The sequence below is a fragment of the Capricornis sumatraensis genome, chromosome 2 (assembly GCF_032405125.1).
Source record: "Capricornis sumatraensis isolate serow.1 chromosome 2, serow.2, whole genome shotgun sequence".
Lineage (NCBI taxonomy): Eukaryota > Metazoa > Chordata > Mammalia > Artiodactyla > Bovidae > Capricornis > Capricornis sumatraensis.
Window position 1 is genome coordinate 192,184,629 of NC_091070.1, and position 26,129 is coordinate 192,210,757.

Genomic DNA, 26,129 nt, shown 5'->3' on the forward strand with positions numbered 1-26,129 from the left:
AAGTGTTTCATCAGGGTGTGGCTTAAGGGGTTCTTTTGTCCCCCAAGTTCTCCAGCTGACACCCTAAATCCACAGAGGTAACTAGACAGGTTGGGGAGGCCCACCTCCATCCCTGACCCTTTGCCCTGAGAAGGGCTGCACTCTAGTCTTGTGGGGAGAAGGGTCCCTGGGATGGTGGGAAAGGCTCTGCCTCAAGCTGGGGATGCCAAAGATGCTGGCTCCTCAGCCTTGCCCTTGTCCTTCCTCTAAACCTAAGTTTCCTCATCTGTAAGATGAGGTGGAGGAGGGTTAAATCTTTGTGGGGAGCTCTGATTTGGCTCTGCTGGAATCCGAGGCATGGGCAAGTGGCCACAGAGGCACCAGGTGAGGGCAAGGTCCACAGGCCCCACTACACCCATCCACTTCACAAGAGGGCCACCTGTCCCGAACCCTGCAGGTCCCACCCCTATGGAAGGGGAGTGCTCAGGGCCCTTGCCCCACACTCCTGTGCTCACCCTGGCTGCCCATCACCATAGCCACTGCAGTGGAGCAAAGCTGGGACAGGCCTTGTTGTCTGGAAGGGCACAGAATCTAGCTGGGAAATGAGAGAGGATGGCCTGTGTGGCCTAAGCCAGGCTCATGATAGACACTGGACTTTGGCTCTATAGCCACAAGCAGGGACCTGCACCTGGAAGGAAAGCTGCCTGGTTCTTTGTAAACATTCCACAGCAAACTGCCATTCATAGATGACAGCATGCACAGCAGAAAACCCTAAGTTAGTCGATCTTAAGTAGAGCAGCTGGTTTCAGTTTAATGATGTATTAGGTAGCTTTGCTATAGTAACAAACAACTCCCAAATCTCAGTGCTTATTATTAATACTACAACGAATATTTATTTCTCATTCATGTCACAGTCAATGGCTGCAGGCCAGCTGCTTCAGCTCTGCTCCACGTGTTTTAGCATCCAGCTGAAGGAACAGCCCCACCCTGGGAAATACATTCCCAGGCAGAGGGAAGAGCATGACCCACCGCACCATACCCTGCAAGCTCTGCCTGAACATGTCCACTCACATCCCTTTGCATCAGAAGGGACGCACCCTCCTCACTGGGGGAAAGGGTGGACAATGCAAGGACAGGACATATAAAATCCTCTAGGAAGGAGGAAGCAACTAGCTGTAGACAAAAATACAACAGATGACAGTGACTCAACGTGCAAAAAGATTTTCCAGATTAAAAGGCATAAAATTCTAAATATGAAAACTGATGTACTATCTAAGTATGTCACAGGTCTCCATACTGCAAAAATCAGGAAACATGGCAAACTTTTTAGGGATTCTAGAGGAGCCTCAATTTTCAACTCTTCATAAAAGATGGAGCATTAGGACCTGGCTTCCCTGGCCCCATCTCACCCCAAGGCATCTACAGGATCCCAACAGAGCAGGCCTCTGTGTTCATGAAGGACTTCTCAGCATTAACACCTTACAGTCACAAGTGTGGCTGTGTATGTGTGCAGTGTGAGGCACACAGCTGCAGAACCATGTCACTGGATCATGAGTCTTCAGGTCAGAGCTGGAGGGTGGTGTTAACACAACTCACAGTGAGTCCAAGCAGGTCATAAGCAAGGCACAGAGCTCAGCAGCAAGAGAGCAAAGTGAAGGCCTGCTAGAGCTCAGCGGTCTGACCCGAGAGGCTGAAGTTCAAGAAGGCAGCAGCTCCTCCCCAACCATGATGCAGGGAAGGCCTGCCCCTGGGGTGACAGGAATAAAGTGCTGGGTTCGAAGAGTAGATCTTGCTGATTCAAGTATGCTTAACTCCAGGCTGAGGTGGGGGAGGGCGGAGGCCCAGGGAGCCTGGCTCCCACAGCATGGCCCAGTCACTTAACCTGGTGCACCTTTTTCCCCCGGAGATAATTCCTACAAAAACCAGAGGATCCTACACAGACCAAATATGTTGGTGTCAGGGCTTTTACAAAGTACCTGCAGTGAACACAAGAAAAGAGACAGATAATTGAATTGCAATCTTAATCACCCATGGATCTTCCCAACAACAGTCAAGGTGAACCTTTAGATGTGAGTCAACATTAAAACACAAGTTTAGCACATTTATTTGCTTGGTTGTTTATAAGTCTGCAAATGAGCATGACCCCCTCCCCCTTAGAACCTAGCCAGAACCTCTGGGCCAGTCCTCTGGGTCCTCTAGCATCATGTATGTTTATGGCTAAACATAAAATAAGAACATGCTTTCATTCCTTCATTCAACAGTACGTGCCCAGGGTAAGCCAGGCCTTGTGCTGAAAAAAACAGATTAAACAACAAACAAAAGCCACCATCACTGTCTAGAGAAAGGGAGATAAATAATGACAGTGAGGCACAACTGTAGAAGCATTTTTGAGGTACAGTGTTAGCCCAAAGAGACATAATTCCTCTACGGGAAAGGGAATCAGGAAAGGTTTCTGGGAGCTGTCATGTCTCAGCTTGCATTAATTGGAAAAGGGGTCCTGATGGGCATGGGGGAGAAAAAGCCAGGAGGTGCAGGTCACTAGCACTTTTGCTGTTGCTGGGCATAAAGCAAATGAAGCAGGCGTGCTGGACAGCAGGCAAGGTGGTGGACTCAGGTCCAGGGGTTTCTGCACCAGCCTGTGGGCTCGGATCTGGGCAGAGGAGCCTGTATCATGGCCCAGCACCCAGTTCAGAGTTTGATGTTGCTGGTCTGAAGTTCCTCTGTGCTGGGTAGTCTCTTGCCTACGCTAATCACTTAAAAAATAATGACTTCCAATGTATTTATACTTTCTCAGAAGCATGAAATTGGTTTTCCTCCATTAATCAGTCTGCTTTATATTTAAGATTTCTCTGCATTTTCTGGGAGATAAGATAGAGCAGACCTCAGGCCTTTAAAGAATTCTGGATAATTTACTAACAATTGATAAAATGAAGAGCTAAAAATCTGTCTATAAACTAGAAGGGTAATTTAGGGCTAGGAAAAAACAATGCTGCCAAGAGAAGTCATCAATCATATCTGAAGAAATCCTCACCTCCTGCCTGCCAGGCCAAAGCAGTAGCATCAAGACCAGCTAGACACTCACTGAGTCAGTCAACACATCACCAATTCCCATCCCAATCTACCTCCTAAACTTCAATCCACCCCTACTTCACGTCTCACCACTGAACAGTACACTTAAGATCTGTACACTACTTGGTAAATTTTACCTAAACGCCCTCTAGGGCTCCACACACCATCGTCAGGATTCATGCTCCCTAGAGCATTCAAGGCTGCCATACACGGTCCTAACATGGTCCTCCAGCCTCATTTCCAACCCAACCACCCTTAGCATACTGGACTCTGCCTAAATCCAAGACATTTGCTTTGCTCAAAGCTCAGGGAAAATTGGCCCAAGGGTCAACTGTAAAGCTACTGAGGCCATAACCTTATAGTCCAGGAACCCCCAAAGCTAAGAGACAACTGCCAAATCCAACTGGCTCCCACTGCAATTAACCAAGGTGCCCTCTCACGGTAGACCACCCCTTTCAGTGCATCAGAGCACTGACTCCTACTCTCTCTCCTACCTGAGCAATATGTAGTCAAGAGTTATTATCCTCATTTTAGAGATGAGCCAACAGACCCAGGGAGGCGGTATGGGCTTAGAGGCACACAGCCACTGAATGATGGTGTCTGACTTCAAGAGCCAATGCTCTTTCCATACGACAACATCAAGGGACACAGGCGCAATTAGGAACAGGAGGGCCATCCCAGCTGTCTTTGGTACAAAAGCCAGGCAGCGCTTTCTTTTTCAACCAGCCCCATTCACTTCCCACTGAGGATGTCACGGCTGTGGTGCAATGGGCTGAGTCAGCACACTGCAGCCTGTTTGGCCAAAAGCCTGGGCCAGTCTCCGTAGGCTGCTGTCTCACAATGTTGCATCCAGGGCAGAAGGGAGGGGAGTACAAGGCCAGTGCTCAGCAGTGAAACGGGAACCTGGCCATGTCCCTGGGACGGTGCCTGAGCACCCTTCCTGGTCTACCCAGCCCCATGAAGGTGACTCACCTGGGGTGCTGCAGCACCTGCAGCAGGGTGCTACTGGGAGGCACGCAGTACAGCTCCTCCCTGTCCTCATCCTCAAAGTAGATCTGCAGGATGAGCAGAGGGGCACAAGTCAGACACCAGTAAAGGGCTTCAGCGACACTAGGCATGCTGAGGCCAAATCGGGGAAATGTGTAAGAGACAGCAACTGCTGAGACTCAAATCCAGGCCCATGAGCCTTCCTTCCCTAACAATTCAGTCGTAGAGCCATTAGGTATGGGGAAAGGAGGCAGCAGTGGCCCTGAGCAGAGAAAGAGAGATGTCCACACAGGAGGCAGCCCTGGGCAGGTGTCAAAGCCTGGCCAGTGGAGATGTGCATTCTCACTGGGGACTGGCCAGCCAAGCAGGGTGAGAAGGGCAGCCACTTATGGCAGGGGGAGGCCTGCTGAGGGGAGTGAGGACCCACGCTGGATAAGAAAGACATTCCTGCAGGACGGTTGAGCAGTGCAGGGTGACAGCGTATGTAGGATGAGGAGGGCACCATGCTGGGGCAACAGGCTGATGCGGGAGTCAGTCCATGTGAGCGAGGGAAGGCTCCCCATGAGAGGGGATGCTGGTGGTGAGGGGAGGGGAATTAAATGTGGGGCAACCAATCAAACAAATATATTAATAATAATAGAAGCCACTGCAAAAATAGAGAAAGAGTTGGTACTGGATTAGAATTGGAGATACCAGTGACAGCTCATGTTTTTATACACACACACATGCACGCCAATGGAGCAGTGAGCATCCTCCTCCCCTCACCCCTGTACTTAGGAGTATAGCTACTAGACAGATCTTGACTTCTAAATACTATTTTCTGCTAAAAAGAACCAAAGCTCCTCGGGGAAAATGGCTGATTCTAGAGCTAAGGCAAAAAAAGCACAATTTGAGCCTCAAACACATTGTAACACAAAGCAAGGAAGTGCTTTAAAAGTGGAGACAAGTCCGAAGGACACAAAAGCAAATTTGAAGGAATTCCCACTGACCAAATCCTAGACACCTTGAGCATAATGTAACCATGAAAGTGAAAGTGAAGTCACTCAGTTGTGTCCGACTCTTTGTGACCCCATGGACTGTAGCCCACCAGGCTCCTCCATCCATGGGATTCTCCAGGCAAGAATATTGGACTGGGTTGCCATTTCCTTCTCCAGGAGTTAATAGATTATAACTCAATTGATAAAATAAACCATAAATCCACTGACATAAACAACGGTTTGATGAATAAGAAAATATGTGTATCATCTCCAAGTACCTCCCTATAAAATACTAACTACAAAGGGCAAAAGAGTAACTTTATGCAGTACAGAAGCTTGTATACCCCTACCTCAATCAAGTGATGAAAGTGAACATCATCAGTAATGGGACATTTGAAATTATGACGTCTGACAGGATGCAACAAGAATATAGCACTGCTCTGTGATATTCCAGTCAGATACACATAATCTAGGTCAAAAGACACACAAGACAAACCCACACTTTCCACAAAATAACTGGTCTGTAACCTGCAAAAGTGGTAAGATCAAGAAAGTTGACTAAAGACTGAAAATCTTCTGTAGCCCAAAGGAGACTGAAGGGACATGAGCACTAGATACAATACTATGTGGGATTCCTTCTGCTATAAAGAACATTACTGGTGACTGGCGGAGGGGATCAAGATGGTGGGAACAAGAAGATGCAGAGCTCACTCCCACACACACAAACATCAAAAATACATCTACATGTAGAACAATTCCCACAGAAACTAACTAGAAACTGGCAGAAGATCTCCTATACAACCAAACCTGCAAGAAAGATCTCCACATCATCAGGTAGGACAGGGAAAGAAATAAAAGCATCAGGCTGGGACTGGTACCACTGGAAGGGATCTGTAGTGAAGAGAAGTCCACATGGATGGACCCTCACCCTGAGGAGCCTGCGTGCCAGCTGGGAAATCCACTGACACAAGAGAGAAGCCCAGACTGTACAAGTAAGCACATGTGCTGGCCTGCTGACAATCAGGACCGAGAGAGAGCTGCACTGGAGGCTGCCACCTCGACAGGCACGTCCCAATCCAAAGGACCAATACCCTAGCCCCACTCACCCCACACCACAGCCTGGTGTGAGACTAGGGCAAAGGTTCAGTCTAGCTGTGCAGACAGACTAGGGTGATGTGGTCTGAGTAGAACCACGGAGACCACTGTCAGTGTACACACCAGGGTGGTGGGTCAAACCGGGCAGACATGTCAGCATATGCACCAGGCATCACAAGGGCATACAGCAGCTAAGCACTGGATCTCAGGCAGACAGGCCGTGGGAGAGGACTTGATCTAGCTACACAGAGATAAGACTGGAGGGCCTGGGATGTGATTTGGGGGAGATGCAGAATCCACTGTCAGTACCCAAGCAGCAGGGGCGCGTCTAGCTACAGCAGACACTGTCAGCACATACACTGGGCAGTCCTGGAAGAACACAGTGGCTAGGCGGTCAGGACCTGCCTGGGTTTCTGCAGGGATGGCTTCCCAATGGAAGCAGCCTAGTTCTGCCCACTCCACACAGCAACTACTGTCAGATCTAGAGTGGACAGGTCCTGGGAGAGGTCTACCACAGAGGCTGCCCAGGTCCCAGGTGGCACCACAGCCTCCTCAATTCCTGCAGCCACAACACCCTGACCCCCAACTCCAGCCTACTTCACACCACAGCCTTGCACCAGACAACCACAGCAGAGAAAAGGATGCGACCCTGGGCTGCTTCTGAGGGGAACCATGGCGGTGCTCAAGTTCACCGAGACTGCATGGACTTCACTTGCTTCAGCAACCACTTTCTTTGGGGCAGGGCACACACTCAAGGGCAACGAAGCCTGATGCATCCTGACCCTCGTGGCTTCTACCCCAACAACGGGGGAGCAGACGCTGCCCGGTAAGCCATGGAGCAGAGAGGAGGCCCCACCTCTCATCCAAGGCAGGCTCTAGACACACCACACCACCAACCATACCCCCACCAAGGGGGACAGCACACTCAAGAAAGATGTGGCTGGCATCCACACCCAAAACAGCCCTCACACAAGTATTGGACAAACTCTGAGCAGGAATGCTTTTTTAAGACCACAATAGCTAACTTTTTTAAGACCACAATAGCTAACTTTTTTCATAAATTCACAGAGATAGTGAAAGTGAAGTAAAATGAAAAAGCAGCGGAACTTCTCCCAGTTAGAAGAACAGAATTCCCCTGAAAGAACAAGTAATGAAACAGAACTCTCCAGTCTATTAGACCTCAAGTTCAAAAAGGAGGTAATAAAAATGCTAAAGGAATTAAGAAAGATTATCAGTAAAAATGCTGATCACTGTAAAAAGGACTAGAAACTATAAACATGAATCAATTGAAATTAGATAATTCAATTGCTGAGATAAAAACCAACTCTGTAAGTAATGAATAGCAGACTAAATGTCACAGAAGAACAAATAAGTGATCTGGAAAATAGAATAATGAAAACCACCCGAACAGAACAGCAGACAGAAAGACAAATTAAAAAAAAAGAAGAAAACAACATATGAGATCTACAGATGAATATAAAGCATGCCAACCTACACACCTACACATAATAAGAGTTCCAGAAAGCAAAGAGAGAGAAAAGGAGACCAAGAATGTGTTTGTAGAAATTATGGCAGAAGACTTCCCAAACCTAACAAAAAAAATAGATATCCAGGTACAGGAAACATAGACGGTTCCAAACAAGATGAACCCGAATAGATCCAGAACAAGACACAGCATAATTAAAACAGCAAAAGTTAAAGAGAAGATTCCAAAGTCAGCAAGAGAAAGAAAAAGAGTCAGTTAAAGAGGAACCCCCGTAAGGCTATTAGCTGATTTGTTCGCAGAAACACTTCAGTCCAGAGAGAGTGGCATGATATAGGCAAAGTCCTGAAGAGGAAAAATCCACAACCCTATCCGGCAAAACTATCATTTACAATAGAAAGGATAAATAATTTCTCAGACAGGCAAAACTAAAAGAATTCAGCAATACTAAGGGTCTTTAGTACTGAAAGGTCTTCTCTAAGTAAAAAAGCAGCAGAATCTATTGGAAAGGAAGATCACAATGGGAAAGGCAAATATATAAAAGGATAAAAGATCATTTAAATAAGCCAGTACACAGATTATAAAACCAAAAAATTCTGTAAAAGCAATTAAAACTATAATAGCAAAAGGATAAACATGAAGATGTAAAATAAATAGGACATAAAAATCATAAAATGTGGGGGAAGGGAGTATAAAGAAGAAAAAAATCAAGTTGTACTCACTCCAGTCACAAGGACAGATCAATATACACCAGTCAATCAGCGTGATGTATCACATTAACGAATGGAAAGACAAAACCTATGTGATCATCTCAACAGATACCAAAATAGCATTTGACAAAATTCAACCTCCACTCATGATAAAAACTCTCAAAAATGGGCAGAAGACCCAAACTGACATTTCTCCAAAGAAAACATACAGGTAGCCAACAGAGACTTGAAACGATGCTCAACATTGCTAATTACTGAAGAAATGCAAATCAAAAACCAAAGTGAGGTAACACCACACACCAGTCAGAATGGCCATCATTAAAAAGTCTACAAATAGATGCTGGAGAGGATGAAGAGAAAAGGGAACCCTCCTACACTGTTGGTGGGAATGTAAATTGGTGCACCCACCACGGAAAGCAGAAGCTAATAGTTACAATATGATCCAGCAACCCCACTCCTGGGTATATATTCAGAGAAAACTCTAACTTGAAAAGACACATGTATCCCAATGTTCATGGCAGCACAATTTAGAATAGCCAAGAATGGAAACAACCCAAGTGTCCATCAACAGATGACTGGCTTAAAGAGGATGTGGTATATATATATACACAATGGAATATTACTCAGCCATAAAAATATGGCCTTTTGCAGCAACATGGATGGACCTAGAAAATATTATACTTAGTAAAGTCAGTCACACAAAGGAAAATATTATATGGTATCATTATGCATGGAATCTAAAAAATAATACAAGGACTTCCCCAGTGGTACAATGGAAGACTCTGTGCTTCTACTGCAGGGGGTACAGGTTCACTCCCTGGTCAGGGGCCTGAGATACCACATACCATGTGGTGTGGCCAAAAAAATTAAAATAAAAAAATAAAAATGAATCTACATGTAAAACAGAAAAGAAACTCACAGACACAGAAAATAAACATCATTACCAAAGAAGAAAGAGGTGGAGGATAAATTAGGAGTATGGGATTAACAGATACAAACTTCTATACACAAAATACATAAGCAACAAAGATTTACTATATAGTACAGGAAACTATTTTCAATAGCTCATAGTTAACATATAATGGAAAATAATCTGAAAAAATATAACTGAATCACTTTATACTTGAGAAACAATACTGTAAATCAACTATACTTCAATTAAAAGAAATCTTTTTAATTAGTAGTATGTGCAAAAAAAAAAAGTGTTTCTGGGGGCTGGGGGGAAAATCTGTGAAAACTAATGGAGTCTGAGGATTAGCTGGTACTAGTGTATCAAAGTTAATTTCCTGATTCTGATGATTTATTGGGATCATGAAAGAAAATATCCTTGTGTGTAGGAAACAGACACTTAAGTCTTCAGAGGTGATGGGGCATCAGTTGACATCTTACCCTCAAACAGAAGACAAATTTCTTTGTTCTGTAAGTTGTGATTTTTTTTCAAAGTTGCAACAGTGGAATGTTATTCAGCCTTAAAAACAGTAAGATTCTGACCCATGCTACATGATGATAAATCTTAAAGACATTACACCAAGTAAATTAAGCCAGATAAAAAAGGACAAATACTCTATGACTCCACCTACACGAGGCACCTAGAGCAGATCCATTCAGGGACAGCGAGGAGGAAGAGTTCCCGTACATCAGTTCAGGATGACGAAAACGAGACAGACGGTGGTAATGGTTGTACAACAATGTGGAGGCACTTAATGCTACTGAACTGTACATTTTGAAATGTTTAAAATGGTACATTTTATGTTTTTTATATTTTGCCACTTTTTTTTTAAAGGCAGTGAAACCTTGCTCCACCCTGATTCCCCCAACCCCAATTCTCATAGAGGGACAAAAGAAAACTTCCTTACCTCTAAATTATCAGGGCAGTATTTTTGCTCTAAATCCCAAGAGGGTGTTTCACCAAACATCACCATTAGATGATCAATAAACCTAAGGAGATATAACATGTACTTTCTGGTATCAGTAACTCATAATCTTGTTTTCCCACATCCCCATCCCCTGGACACCAATTCACGGAGATATCAAGAGTATATAAATCATGAAATGCAGGCCTAATCCATTTTGACAACAGTGCCCAAAATATGTGAATCATTTGTCCCATTATGACATAGTAATTCTCTTTAACTGACTCAGGATTAACAACATTCCTATACTGAGCCACAGTCTAACCATTAACTATGAAATCACATGTTAAAATCACTAGTTAACATGTTTTCTAATAAACATACCCTTCAGTTTTATTCATGTACTACCTCCAATACTTTCATCTCTCACAAGAGACAACTCCCAGCGCTTGACAAACACTGTACTGTGGTGTTAGTATAACCGTGAGACCATGTCTCTCATTGCAAAGCTTCTTAGTGAAAGGAGAAATCAGCTATGGGTTAGAGATTATGCTAAACCAGACTGTGTAATAAAACTCTCTAATACTATTCTCTTCCCTCCTCACCCAAAATTCTACCTGTCCATCCTGCTGAAAAAACAGGGAAGCGCATGCAAGCACCACAGAAGGCTCCCGGGGAAGGAAGTTACCTGGAATCCTCGTGAAAAGCAGAGACCAAGTCCGACTGGGCATACTCTGGGTACAGAAAAAGCACAGGCCAGCTCAGTCTTCCCTGGTCATCCACACTCAGCCTGGCTCCACAGGGGTTCTCAGAGCTGAGCCCATACAGGACGAGCTCACTGAGACCTTCTGAGGCTGAGTCTTCATCCTCTCCAGCAGCTTCAGCGACTAGCCTGATGTTCCTAGCCTGGATTAAAGCAATAACATACATGTCATGTGAGAAGGATGCAAACTCACTTCACTAGAACAGGGAAAACTGTAACACTACCAGCTCCGTGAAGGCCAGCTCTACACATGATTTGTCTTCATTATCCCTGATACCTGCTGAACTCACCTTTACCGGCCATCTACCACAAGCGAGACTCTTGTCACAGACATGAACTAGACATGGTAATAAGTCCAACATAAGGGAAGAAGTAAAGCTGTGGAACTGCAGACCATGAATAATTAATTCAGCCTGGAGGCTAGCGGTGACTGGGGAATGCTAGGTCTTGAACAATGACTCTGAAAGGCAGAAGAATTGGGGCGCATGGGGAGTGGAAGGGCATTCTACCCCAGGGAATAGCCAAGGAACAGCTCGTGCTAAGGTATTAAAAAATACAGAGTGGCATGTACAAAAATGGAAATGTTTTCAACTTGGCTGGGACGTGGGATACTAAAAATTATATATACACTGACTTAATCTTGAGTCTGTCATAGAAATAAGGATAAATCAAAGGTCTGAATGGTAGAGTCACCTCTTACATATGCTGGGGGTAGCTTCCTAAGGTTAGCCCACAAGGGAAAAATGACATGCAATCAAAACTACCTTGATGGTATCTCCTATACCAGGGGTTTGCAAACTTTCCCTGAAAGGGTCAGATTAAGAAATATTTTAGGTTTTGTGGGCCAGATGGTCTCTGTGGATATTACTCAACTCTGCCACTGTAGTGTGAAAACAGTCATCAGTAAGACACAAACAGGCAGGGCCATGAGCCACTGGCTGCAGCTTGCTGACCCTAGCTTTAAACCACTAAAATACAATATATATATAGCTTTGGGTATATTACTCTCTAGAGTAGTTCTCAAATATAATGAAGTTTCAGATGCAGAGTTAAAGAAGAATACCAAAATAATGTCTATATGCCAATGTCTAGGCATTCCAATACTCTACATTTAAGGAAATGACCAAATCTCTCTGGAGTTATTCCCTTCTGTTTAATCGGTTAACATGTTAACAGATTTTCTGTTGTAGGGCAGAACTAGCGGAGTGCATCTTAGTACTGTGAAGTTCTCAAAGCGAACAAATAATTTTAAGGAGGTACATAATTTAACTCAACAAAGAATGAAATCAAGAACCAAATTCAAAGCCAGTATTACCTCCCCTGTGAAGCCAAGGCTCAATAGGTGACCTGTGAAAGCAAGATTTGGATCAGACCTTTCCTACATTTATTTAAAATGCAGGCGAGAGAGGGAAGGGGAGGAAGAATTTTGTGTTACTGTGATAGTTAGGAGAGCTACATCCTAAAATCACTTTCTCAGGATGCAGTATAATACAGGGACCAAGAGCAAGGACCTGGCTCTGACATACACTAGCTATGTGAGGTTTCTCTGAGACTATGTGGAATAAGAACGAACAAGATCCACCTCAGAAGGCTACTGTGAAGATTAGATAATGATTAACCCATAGCAACTATTCAGTATATGTTAACCTGAAACCAACACATGCATACAATTGAGACAGCTGACTGAACTCAGGGGGTCTGACTTGTCACACTGCTTCACCAAAAGCAGAAAGAAAATGAACAACTCATTCAGGTAAACCATCCCCAGAAAGGTTCCCGATCAACTTCATGATGAGTGAATTCTGCAAGACCATAGGGCGAAAGTTTGAGAACTCACCTTGATGGCCTGGAGTAAAGCCTCATTCTGATCCTGCTTCTTCTTTTCTTTCAGCTTTGCTTTCCTTATATCCCTCTGTTCAGTTCGCTGAAAATGAAAAATTCAGATGCATCAGCTCTAGGGAACTTGCCTCCTCTCCTCTTCTGTTACTCCAGCCTGACCCTAAATAGCTCTCTCTTGTCTCTATTCAACTCTGGCTCCTATATATCAAGGAACACCAGTGGCTGGATTCAGTTCAATAAACATTTAAGAAGCACATGTCTGGGTGCTAGGACCAGGGGCAGCAGTAATGTTAAAACCTACCCCAGGAACTCACAGTCTACCAAGGGGGACAGACATATGAAAAGGTCTAATGTTAGCCTGGGAGTACGAACTCAGTGCTCTGAAACACAGAGGAGGGAGTGATGACTGATTCTGCCCCATGGAGGTGGGTTTAGACAGAAACCAGATCAAAGAGAAAGGGCATTCTGGAAAGAGGACCTGACATAAGGGCCAATGGGGCATTAAAACTTCTCTGTTATGGATGGAGTACAGGAAAACACACTGGGAAAAACTCAGGCCAAGAACATATCAGAGACTCTGCCCTGGGCCAAAAACTTATCACAGACTCTGCCTCTTGCACAATTACAGTCCATGAGAGAAAAATATCACCAGTCTACTTCATCTGGCAGAACTATAACTCAGATTTCCTTTTCCTACTAGTCCACCCAAAACCAGCTGATCCTACTCCAACTCTCAGGACTGTGATTAATAGGGGCCAACTTGTTCTCTGAAGGGCCAGACGGTAAGTACTTTAGGCTTTGCAAACCACGCACATGTTCAAGCTAAACGATCTCCAGTCTCATCTGTTTGTACGTCTATGTGTACGTTATGCACGTAAGATGTCTCTATGGAAAATATTATCAAAATTAAATGTATAAGAAAGCTCTATTTAACAGACTTAAAAGTAAACACAAATTAACTTTTTCTAAATATAATGGAAACTGGCCAAAATGAATTTCAGATTCACATGATCTTAGAAATATTCAATATTAAATTATATCTGATAATAAAGCTAGCTTAACCTTGTTGGCTTAACCAATGTAAACATGTCTTACTTATTGTACTTAGGTTAACCGAGTTCATGTTACTTCTGTTGCAGAGTCTGTTAGCAATTGTTGACTGGAAAAAAAAAGCATAACCTAAAAAGGTGAGAATTTTGTTTTATTTGCAAGACTTGCGGAGGACTTAAACCTGGGAGGCGGCCTCTTGAATAGCTCTAGGAACTGCTCTGAAAAGGTGAGGGAAGACTTCCCTGGTGGGACAGTGGATGGGAACCCACCTGGCAATTCAGGGGACATGGTTCGATCCCTGGTCCCACGTGCCACAACTACTGAAGCCCCCGCAACTAGAGCACGTGGTTTTGTCCTAGAGCTGACTGTTTCTAGAAGAAAAATAAGGAACTAATACGGATACAGAAAGTTGTGAGATTTGAAAAAGGGAACCTTGAAAAAGAAGTTTTGTACAGTCAGGCTGGAATTAAATTAGGTAAATTTAATTTACCAAATTAAAACTACTAACAGTAGTATGGGACAGGATTTAGTTTCTCTATTGAGAGAAGAAAGTTTTCTTGGAATACTGCTTTTGCTAATAGATTGTATGAGTAATGAGTTTCTTTGCCTTTGCATGCTAAGTCACTTCAGTTGTGTCCAACTCTTTGCGACCTTATGGACTGGAGCCCACAGGGCTCCTCTGTCCGTGGGATTCTCCAGGCAAGAATACTAGAGTGGGTTGCCATTTCCTCCTCCAGGGGATCTTCCTGACACAGGGATCAAACCCAGGTCCCCAACCCAGGCCCCCTGCATCTCCTGCATTGGCAGGTGGATGCTTTACCACTGAGCCTCTTGGGAAGCAGAGGCGATAGCTCAGAACATTCATACAGGACCTTCTAGATTCCCAGGAATACACTGGAGCTTTTCAAAGGCCCCACAGACTCTCAATCCCCAGCTTGTCCTTTTAAGTTTTCTGGTAAGCCTATTGCTTGCCTCAACTGTTTTCCACTGCCTCAGGCAGACGAAATCTTACATAATTGCCTCAAATTGTATTTGACAAATGCCTCCAATCACAACACTCTGTGAAAAAGCTTTTCCTACTGGGATAGTTTCAAGATGTCTAAAATAAAAACAACTTGTGAGTGGGGTCTTCTAGATGGTCAAATAATGACACTCTTCTGGCAATGGGGCTTAATACTGTTCTGCCTCCTCTGGTGGCTACCAGGATGCTCATTTTCACCATAATTGTGGGCTGTTGGCTTTCAAGGCTACTATGGACCTTGGGAGAGAGGCGATGGGAAAGGGCAAGGTAAAATGCCACAAAGCTTGCTGTTCTTAAGAAGGTGCAGCCATTATTTTCCAATGAATAACCACTACCCAGATTGCTGCACAGCTTTGGTTCATTTCAGAGTTATGCTTTTGGGCCCTGAAATCTCCCTTTAATTACACTTGTGCTGCAGGACACAGACGCTTCCATTTAAGTCCACAGAGGAAAACAATAGAATGGAAAAGACTAGAGATCTCTTCAAGGAAATTAGAGATACCAAGGGAACATTTCATGTAAAGATGGGCTCAATAAAGGACAGAAATGGTAAGGACCTAACAGAAGCAAAAGATATTAAGAAGAGGTGGCAAGAATACACAGAAGAACTGTACAAAAAAGATCTTCATGACCCAGATAATCACAAAGGTGTGATCACTCACATTCACCTAGAGCCAGACATCCTGGAATGTGAAGTAAGGTGGACCTTAGGAAGCATCACTACAAACAAAGCTAGTGGAGGTGATGGAATTCCAATTGAGCTGTTTCAAATTCTAAAAAATGATGCTGTGAAAGTGCTGCACTCAGTATGTCAGCAAATTTGGAAAACTCAGCAGTGGCCACAGGACTGGAAAAGGTCAGTTTTCATTCCAATCCCAAAGAAAGGTAATGCCAAAGAACGCTCAAACTACCGCACAATTGCACTCATCTCACATGCTAGTAAAGTAATGCTCAAAATTCTCCAAGCCAGGCTTCAGCAATATGTGAACTGTGAACTTCCAGATGTTCAAGCTGGTTTTAGAAAAGGCAGAGGAACCAGAGATCAAATTGCAAACATCCGCTGGATCATCAAAAAAGCAAGAGAGTTCCAGAAAAACATCTATTTCTGCTTTATTGACTATGCCAAAACCTTTGACTGTGTGGATCACAATAAACTGTGGAAAATTCTGAAAGAGATGGGAATACCAGACCACCTGACCTGCCTCTTGAGAAATCTGCATGCAGGTCAGGAAGCAAAAGTTAGGACTGGACATGGAACAACAGACTGGTTCCAAATAGTAAAGGAGTACATCAAGGCTGTATATTGTCACCCTGCTTATTTAACTTCTATGCAGAGTACATCATGAGAAACACTGGGCTGGAGGAAGCACAGGTGGAATCAAGATTGCCAGGAGAAATATCAATAACCTCAGATATGCAGATGACACCACCCTAACGGCAGAAAGTGAAGAACTAAAGAGCCTCCTGATGAAAGTTAAAGGAGAGTGAAAAAGTTAGCTTAAAGCTCAATATTCAGAAAACTGAGATCATGGCATCTGGGCCCATCAATTCATGGCAAATAGATGGGGAAATAGTGGAAACAGTGGCTGACTTTATTTTGGGGGGCTCCAAATCACTGCAGATGGTGACTGCAGCCATGAAATTAAAAGATGCTTGCTCCTTGGAAGGAAAGTTATGACCAACCTAGACAGCATATTCAAGAGCAGAGACATTACTTTGTCAACAAAGGTCCGTCTAGTCAAGCCTATGGTTTTTCCAATAGTCATGTATGGATGTGAGAGTTGGACTATAAAGAAAGCTGAGCCCAAAGAATTGATGCTTTTGATCTATGGTGTTGGAGAAGACTCTTGAGAGTCCCTTGAACTGCAAGGAGATCCAACCAGTCCATCCTAAAAGAAATCAGTCCTGAATATTCACTGGAAGGACTGATGCTGAAGCTGAAACTCCAATACTTTGGCCACCTGATGTGGAGAGCTGACTCATTTGAAAAGACCCTGATGCTGGGAAAGGTTGGGGGCAGGAGGAGAAGGGGACGACAGAGGATGAGATAGTTGGATGGCATCACTGACACAATGGACATGGGTTTGGGTGGACTCCAGAGTTGGTGATGGACAGGGAGGCCTGGCGTGCTGCGGTTCATGGGGTCGCAAAGAGTCGAACACGACTGAGCAACTGAACTGAAGGGCTCTTCTGCAGATAGGCTTGGGAATGGCCTTCCACAGTAGCCTTCTAGATACTCTCTCCTGTATAAGCCACTTTTAGAAATTCTGGCCATACCTAGTAGCCTGGGCTCAAACTTCTGTTCCTGATCCATGTGGGTCCATACCTCTACTTTTGTAGACAGGACCAGAATGACTTCTGACTAAAACTTGTCCCTGTTCAGGGCCAGCTCTAGGCTCCCATGGTACTGAAAATTCCCATTTCATAGTGTAAGCAGTCAAGAGGGACCTAGACCAAGAATCAAGAGAACTGAAGTCTAGTTATGGAACAAACCTGTGAGACAGTATTGCAGAGGACTAAGACTGTAGACTCTGGAGCCAGACTGCCTGACTTTGAAGCCCAGCTTCACCAGCTATGTGACTTTCTGATCTCTCTGCTTTAGCTTCCTCACTAGTGGAAAGTGAATTAGAATAGTGCCTACCTTATAGGACTATGTGTGATTTAGACAGATTCGTATAAGTAAAATTTTTAAATAGAACTTGGAACATACATACAGTAAGTGCTAATGTTGAGGCTTTTTTTGGTAGTGATGGTCTGTTATTACTATTGTTTTTAATCATCACTTTTGCTGTTATGTACCAGAAATGTCACATTTCATCAGCAAATTAAAGATGTCTTAATGTTGGAAGTTACACAGCATTATAGAAGCCTAGGGCTTCCGTGATGCCTCAGTGGTAAAGAACCCGCCTGCCAATGCAGGAGACCCTGGTTTGATCCCTTGGTTCGGAAGATCCCTGGAAAAGAAATGGTAAGCCAGTCCAGTATTTTTGCCTGGGAAATCCTATGGACAGAGGAGCCTGGCAGGCTACAGTCCATGAGGTCACAAAAAAATTGGACAGGACTCAGCAACTAAACAACAAATAGAAGCCTAACATCTTAAGTGTTTAACTGTCTTTCCCCTCCTCTTGCAATAGCTATACTCAGTGTGCAGACTAGACTATGCCACTAGTCTATTTATTCAAATCATAATAGTCACAAATTTATCAAGTACTATATAGTCTTCCTTATCTCTATCATGTTATAATTACTCATTTAGTTCTCTGTATCCTCTAGAGCCCCATGGGTAGGGACTGATTCGGGGTTGTGTCTGTTGTTGTTTTCTTCTTTTTTTAGCCACACCGCATGACTTGTGGGATCTTAGATCCCCCACCAGGGATTGAATCCAGGTCCTCAGCAGTGAAAGCACAAAGTCCTAACCACCGGATGACCAGGGACCCAAGATCCACTCTGGGAGATGCTAATTAATTTTGCCACCAACCTTCAACTTGTCTGCTTTAGCCCTCAGGTCCAGAAGCTTCTTCTCTGTGGCATCTATCTGCAGCCCCTCATCGCACCAGTTCACAGCCTCGACATAGTTTTTCAGTTCCAAATGGCAAGAGGCACCTGTAGAACCCAGCACCCTTAGTATCCGGGGACAAGACGCATGGAAAGAGCCATCCTTGAACATGACCCCCAACTTCAACCAGCTACCAGCCAGTGGCCTGAAGTTCTGGGAAATGGATGACAAAGTCCTTTCTAGTACATTCCCCAGACAAGGAACACTGTTTCTTATATTTTAGATCAGAAAGGTTTCTAGGTCCCATTCGGCTCAAAACTCTCTTTCTGGTATCAAGGACTCTTAAAGTAGGGAAGGCTACAGCTTAGTGGCAAAGAACACGGTCTTTGGAATCAGAGAGATCTGGGCTAGAAATCTAGCTGTCATTAACCAACTAAACATTAGACAGTGGACTGAGTATCCCTGAGCTTTAGGCTGCTCATCTATAAATGAGAAGACTAAAGTCCATCTCAGATGACTTTAAATGGAGAGACAGAAAGCAGAATTTGCCTCAGTCACTCACAAAAGCAATGGCAAAACTAAACATGTTAGGTATCTCCTAAAACTGTTCTTGATGACTACCGGTTTAAGCTACCTCTCCTTTAATCAATCGTGTTTTTCCTCCAGTTAGCCTCTGGGCTTTCTACAGAATTTAAAAACATCTGAACTAAAAAAATTTAAATGTCAATAGAATTCAACCTCATCTTTCAGAGACAGAATGGGTGTCTTGCCAACACCACACAGTAAGGTAAAAACGACAATTCAAGCAAGCTACAGACTTCCAGCTGTAGCAAATTCCACATGACTATACACAATTTATTTGCCCATCTTTCCCTATAGCTGAAGGGCCTGGATCTACATAAACTCCCTAACCATGATTACATAAGCATAATTTTAATAAAGCATTTTAAGTTGGTCCATGGGGATATAGAGATTAACATGTAATGAATAAATTAAAAGTTTACAAAGCACCACTGAGCTTCTCAAAGAAAAGGTGAAGTATGCAAGTAATAAAAGCAAATTAGGACAGAACAGACTAGGACAGAAAAAATAATCTGAGAACATCTGAACATTAGAGTTATCGGCAAAAGTCCCATAGCTTATCTTTTAATTAACAATAACATGGCATTTGAAGATCTTGTCTTTCAATCAGCTAATTTGGAAAAAAAATTAGAATATGGCTTTTAGAACTGCTTTAATTAATTTTATTCTTTATTAATTTAAAATGAGGAGTTTCAATTTCTCTACCAATTCTTAAAACACAGAGGGTTGAATTATTCTCTGGAGAATTCTTTTAAAAATGGCATGTTGCTGCTGCTAACGACTTAATACTAAGATTGCAAAAATAAGGTAACTTCATTAGTATCTTAGCACTTTAATATCAAAGCTTAAAATACTCCTGGTGTTGCGCATGCCAACTTTTCCATGGTGACAGTCACACTGCAGCTCTACAGGACTTACCTCTTATTATTGCTTTGAGGTGGCAGGGTTTTAGCTTTCTGGCAGCCATCACATCATTGAGAGAAGAACGAAAATTACCTGACAAAACACCATTCAGTAAACGAGAAAACAAGTTTTAAGATCACATTATTTCCAAAATTTTGCATGTAAAAACAAAAACACTCTTGGACAATCTTAGAGAAATATAAATCAGAGCAACTGTTTATAGAAAAAAAATTGTTATGCTCATCAAGCACCTCAGAAATGTTTATAATAGCAGGCAACCCACCAAACAACTATAAATGGCTAGTAAGCACATGGAAAAATGCTCAAAATCACTACTGATTAGAGAAATTAAGATTAACATGAAAGTGAAAATTAAAAACAGGTAATACCCAATATTGGTGAAGATATGGTAAAAGGGCATTCCGTGAGTAAACCAAGAGAGTAAATTGGCGTGCATACTGTATATTCACTTTGACCCAAAAATACTCTTCAAAGAATCGATCCTTAAAAAGGCTTGCAAAAAAACGAAAAAATGCTTGCAAAAAATGTACAAGCACAAATGTAAAAGCATGTGAGCTGCTGCATTATTTTTAATTGTGAAAAGCTAGAGATAACCTAAATATCCTCAATTTGGTAATGATGAAATAAATTATAGTAAATCCATACTACTGAATACAGCTATTAAGGGAGTAAGATAGATCTGTATGTAAAAGGCATGATAGGATGTCTTTCCTACATTGTTTTAAGTGGTGGGTCAATGTGTACAGAAGCCTATCTTTATAAAATAAACAAACCAATCTAAATATACAGGCACATGTACACACATATGTATTTGTAAATGCATTAAAAAGAAAAAAAAAGGTGTGCAATCATGAACACTGGTTATCCAACCTAGGAGCCAAGAGATAAACTTTCACTCTCTAGTTTATACCATAAGTATTACTAACAGTTTGGTATATACTTATTAATTTCATTTCTAAAGCTCTAGCCCAGGGGTCAGCAAAATTTTTCTCTAAAGGGACATATAGTAAATATTTCAGACTTTAAAGGCTACATATGGTCTGTTATACATTGTTTGTTTCATAATCCTTTAAAAAAACACTTTTAGCTCACAGGAGATCAGGGACCCAGATGTGGCCTGAGTCATAGTCCGCCAAATCCTGCTTTAGCCTAAATAATCAGAATTACCAGAAAAATTTTATCACTAACTTTGTTCATTTTTGCATTACTTAAAAAAGCCTAAAAGCAGCTATATACTCAACAACAGCAGTACAGTAAAACAAACACTGGTATGTCCATATGATGCAACTTCAGTATTCACAAATAATTTAATGACAGGTGAAATTGTTAATGTTATAAAATTAAGTGAAAACTGAACAGAGAATTGGAACAACAGCATGATCTTATCTGTAGAAAAAATACATAAAGAGAAATCCAAAAACTTCTGCTTAAAGGTAGTAGACTGAACATATGCATTTCAACCCCTATCACTTGACCAAAAAAGCCATTAATCCAGAGACAAGAATGAGAAAATGGAACGCACATTTTAAAGCTGGAGAACAAAGAGACACAGGCTAAATGACTAATTAGGCTTGAGACAACTGAAATCTAAGCCACTAGAGGGAAAATTCAAAGCTACCAAGTATACTGCAAAGCCTACAAAGTACCCAGTACTAAGGAATCAACAGCAGCAGGTGCCTCCGTAAGAGTGGATGAAGGGGTCTTTGTTTAGTGTATTCTGAGTCAAACTTGACTCTGAATCCTAATCCCAGCACTGCATACTCTTAAGGCAATTCATTTTACACATTTACTACATTTTACTACAGTTTCTTACTCTGTTAACTAGGGATAAAGCTGTTAACCTTATTTACCATACATAGCTGCTATGAACTCAAGAGGGATAAAAAACGTGAAAGTGTTTTGTAAGCCATACCAGTGACAGCATTTAAGGAATGTCTCTTGATTATTATGCATTTGCTCCTCTGGTATTGCAAATACCTGTTTTTGTTTTTTTTTTCTTGCAAGGTGCTTTTGGTCTTATTAGGCCTATACATAACATTCTTTGAAGTGAAGTGAAGTGAGCTCGCTCAGTCGTGTCCAACTTTTTGCGACCCCATGGACTGTAGCCCACCAGGCTCTTCCATCCATGGGATTCTCCAGGCAAGAATACTGGAATGGATTGCCATTTCCTTCTCCAGGGGAACTTCCCGACCCAGGGACTGAACCCGGGTCTCCCGCATTGCGGGCAGGCGCTTTACCCTCTGAGCCAAACATTCTTTAGTTCCCGCAAAAAAGGAACTATGTAGCTCTTATTCACAGTGCAGTGCCTAGCACACAGTAAATGCTTTATATTTACAGTCTGAACAGGTAAATGAATGAAACTCCCTTAAGGAAAAGTCAGGTCTTACTCATTTCTATTTTGCCAGTGCCTAACACAGAACAAGAACTCAGTGTGCTGAACGAAGACAATGTATTCCTCCAGAAGTAAGAAGACTGGGTTTCTAGTCCAGAGTCTGGCACTAACCAAAGGAGTTCTTCTCTACGCCTATGTAATGAGGGGGCTGGTTGGCTCAAATAATCTCCAAAGTTCTATACCACTCTTGCTTTTTAGAATTTTATAATGAAACAGGTTAAAGAAGAAAAAAAAACTGGAGCAGATTATGACTGGAAAGAAACTCTGCTCCAAAGGTGATGAGTCCCAATAGATCTATCCCAGCTAGACTTTAAGGCTTATTGTCTACCAGTCCCTCAGAAAAGGCTGAAGTCATTCCCAGGTCCTTTCTCAAACTATGTGATAAGAAACAAGGGTTTAATATGCCTAAGATTAGATACCAACAATGATGTCACCCAAATAATCAGTTGTTTCCCAAAGTCATATCTGCACAACAGTCCTGCATGTCAGTAAGTGTTACTTGAAAAGGAGGCGCATAAAACCTGAGAATTACAGGATAAGGTTCTCTGCTGTAGGTTTTCTCAGTATTAACATACTAACGTGCACTGCAAATCTCCAATGAAGCAGCAGCACTGTCCAAGTTTACTTGCCCAAGGAATGTTTTACTTCAAAGGGCCCACAGACTACTGAGAAATTCTCCCTTGGACTAACAGAGTTTCTCTCACACAAAGAACTTTATCACCTTAATCCTTCTGGCATCCTTGAGAGGAGGCCAGAGAGAAAAACAACTTACTTTTGAGAGAGAAGAGGCATCTGGGCTCAAAAATTCCAGATCATACCAACTTGCCATGTATTAAAGTATTTGATGTTACTCATGTGGCTCAAATAGTAAGCATTATATAATCTATCTGACATCCCTTTTCACCAATCTACCTGGAAAATCAAAGTTCAGTTAAAGTAAGCTATCTTAGGTTTCTGGGATAAACAGCTCCTTTTCCTCTGACACTCTCAAACCCTCCCCACTAGCCATCATGTAATAGTTTTTTTATAAGTTAATCTTTTAGAAAGTACTAAATAATAGAATAAATTACCTAGATAGTATTGTGCTGCTGCCCGATTGGTATAAAGAATAGCATTCAAATCAGGGTCTGCACATTTCTTCTTTAATCCTTCAGTGTATGAAATAACAGCTTTCCTGTAGTCTTTTTCTTTAAAGTAATCATTGCCCTCGTCTTTGTAAGTCCTGGCCTGATCTGCAAAAAAGAGAAGAAAAAAAGCACTATTCCCTATTTTTTAAAGGGCTCATTAAAAATCTAAATCACACAATAATGTAATGACAAACCAAAAAGAACCAATAGGGAAAGAAAACTCAAAAAGGAATGCTATAAAACTGGGTATTAATATGGAGAAATAAAGTCACATGTACTTAACTACAATCAATCCTAAATATCTTAGAAAGCAGATTAAGTGCTCACACACCCCAAAAAAATCATAAAGGAAAAAAGTATACTTATCTCTTGAAGACAGGGCTTTAATTACAGAAGAAATGGGGGGAAATTACACTGTTTTTTAGTATGTTGTTTTGAGTCCCTTGAAGGCAAATTCCCCTCCTCACTTTAGCAAAAGCCTACAAAATTGTTACAATTCAGTTCAAATTTCCCAGCCACTGAAAGCCCACTTCTACACAACCCCGCCCCCCCCACCCCCAACCTTTGGTGTTCCAACAGCACCTCCAGCACCTTGGCACTTATCACATAGGTTTGTCCTGATTCTTTAGGACAGCTGAGCTGTCCACTGGAGTGTGACCTTTGAGGGCAGTCTCATTTCTTCCTGTATCCTGGTGCCCAGTATTCAGTAGGTATACAAAAAGTATATGTGGAATAAATAGTGACAAGTCAGCTCAGGCTAACCACTTCTGGTATCTATCAAAACCTTTCTAACTCACACTTTATCTCAATTTAATGGAGGAGCTTAGAGAGTCACTGAAGATACCTTCTGGAGATCGCTCTTCATCAAAAATAATTGACTGCAGGCAGGCCAAGTCAGGATTCTCCAGGGGATCAATTTCTGATGGTGAGTTCTTCATAAACAGAGGAATCTTTTCAAATTCCTGGAGGTTGTTAAGGGAAGAATGAACTATACAAATACAATTTTCCACTGAGTAGACCCAATTCCAGGTCTCCACATGAAAGTTTTTTCTCACTCATCATAATTTGCAAATCCTCATGACATCTCTCCCTCCCCGGCCTCAGTGTCCCACCTGTAAAATAAGAGTGCAGAATACCTAAAGACCCTTCAGTTCTCACATTCTTACAAAAGCGGCAGTAACTACCAAACGAGTTGAGCGCTCGTTTGTTCCTGGCACTTCACCCACCCTCTCACTTGAGCTTCGCCAACCATCCTAGTCGGAGGAATTTTACAAACGAGAGGACGGTCTGAGATAAGCTCTGTACTCACAAGTTTCTGACTCCAAAACCTGAACACCTAAACATACTGCCAACTTAAGAAGACCCTCAAAGCTTCGGGGCCGATTTTTAACACACAAGTAGAAACCGCCTATCCGCCGGCAGGGCCAAACCTTGGCGGTAAGAGCGCCTCAGCGCCCGGGAGGCCCCAGGAGTTGGGACGACGCCCACGCACGCACGTGCTGACCCCGGGCCCGCCCACCTCCTCCCACTGGCTCTCGTGGAAGCCGCCACGGTAAGGCTGACTCTGGAACTTTTCCACGAATGAGTCCATGCCGTCGTCAAAAGTGGTGCCCGGATGCTGCTGCGCCATGGCTGCTCCTGGTGATCCAGCCACCGACCAGGCGCCGAGAACCGTACGGCAGCTTCCGGCGGCGCGGGTGCCCCCTCTCAATCTTCCGGGCGGCGCCGGCGTGCTGCTTCCGGCTTGCTAGAGGCGTGGCCGACCCGACTCCACCCCTCCCCCGGGAAACGCCTACCTTCCCGCGCACTTTCGAATACTTTCGGGACGGTGGATGAGCCCCGCACCCCACAATAGCGCACTATCACTTAATTCACTCGTTTATTTAACCAGTCAGCACGTTTTCTAAGCTCCTTTCTGTGCCAGTCCTCGTTGGGTATACAGTGCTGGGCAAAGCAAGTAAAATCCCTGCCCTCTAGGATTTGATAAGGTAGAGCGGAGAAAGTGAAAGTGTTAGTCGCTCAGTGGTGTCTGACGCTTTGTGGACCCCATGGACTAGGCCTGCCAGGCTACTCTATCCATGGAATTCTCCAGGCAATAATACTGGAGTGGGTAGCCATTTCTTTCTCCAGGGGATCTTCCTGACGCAGGGATTGAACCTGGGTCTGCTGCATTGCAGACAGATTCTGTACTATCTGAGCCACCAGGGAAGCAGTAAGCAGAGGGGAGAGAGACAGACAATAAACAAGCAAGATACGGGAGTTTGTCAAGTGGTAGCAAGGACTGTGGGAGAAAAGTTTTAAACAGGGTGGGCAGGCATTCAAGCAAAGGAAGAAGCTTGGAAGTGGCCAGGGGGTGTCTGGGGAAGAGCATTCCCCGAGGAGGGAACGGAGAGGACTAAAGGTGTGAGGTGCAGAAAAGACAGTGAGTAGCAGGTAGGTGGGAAAGATAATAAGCTGTGATTCTGAGAGTTTGGGTTTTCCTCACAGTGCAAGGGGACCCTTTGGAGAGCTTTGAGGAAAGGAATGATGTGATCAGACTATTTCTGATTGGGATTCTGTGGTGGGCTAGTAGTAAAGAACCCGCCTGCCAAAAGATGCAGGTTTGATCCCTGGGTCAGGAAGATCCCCTGGAGGAGGAAAGGGCAACCCACTCCAGTATCTTTTCCTGGAGAATCCCATGGACAGAGGAGCCTAGCAGGCTACAGTCCATGGGGTCAGAAAGAGTCAGACACAGCGACTGAAGTGACTTAGCACACATGCACAAACCCCTACCCCCCACAGT

The 26,129-nt window shown here is 43.2% G+C and overlaps 1 protein-coding gene across 2 annotated transcripts; it reads right to left on the reverse strand.

The window, feature by feature from the left end:
• Positions 1-901: 901 nt before the first annotated feature.
• TTC4 (tetratricopeptide repeat domain 4) lies at positions 902-24,995 on the reverse strand. Of its 2 annotated transcripts, XM_068964916.1 has the most exons (10): positions 24,867-24,995; positions 24,192-24,309; positions 23,291-23,452; positions 19,823-19,900; positions 18,305-18,429; positions 12,754-12,840; positions 10,842-11,059; positions 10,157-10,238; positions 4,021-4,103; positions 902-1,955 (listed from the first exon to the last, which is right to left on the reverse strand). In XM_068964916.1, the coding sequence occupies exons 1-10, from the start codon at positions 24,975-24,977 to the stop codon at positions 1,853-1,855; spliced, it is 1,167 nt and encodes a 388-aa protein (XP_068821017.1). In that variant the 5' UTR covers positions 24,978-24,995; the 3' UTR covers positions 902-1,852. The 2 variants fall into 2 exon arrangements, with proteins under 2 accessions (XP_068821017.1, XP_068821016.1); XM_068964915.1 differs by lacking the exon at positions 4,021-4,103 and having other exon boundaries at positions 24,867-24,965.
• Between the last annotated feature and the right edge of the window lie 1,134 nt (positions 24,996-26,129).

Bases quoted from the DNA above. Each gene is read 5' to 3' on its own strand.
- TTC4 (XM_068964916.1), bottom strand. From the start codon at position 24,977: ATGGCGCAGCAGCATCCGGGCACCACTTTTGACGACGGCATGGACTCA. The intron at 23,453-24,191 runs GTATCTTCAGTG...TCTTTTTTGCAG, and splicing joins TGAAGAGCGATCTCCAGAAG to ATCAGGCCAGGACTTACAAA. The intron at 19,901-23,290 runs GTAATTTATTCT...GTGTTTTGTCAG, and splicing joins AGCAGCACAATACTATCTAG to GTAATTTTCGTTCTTCTCTC.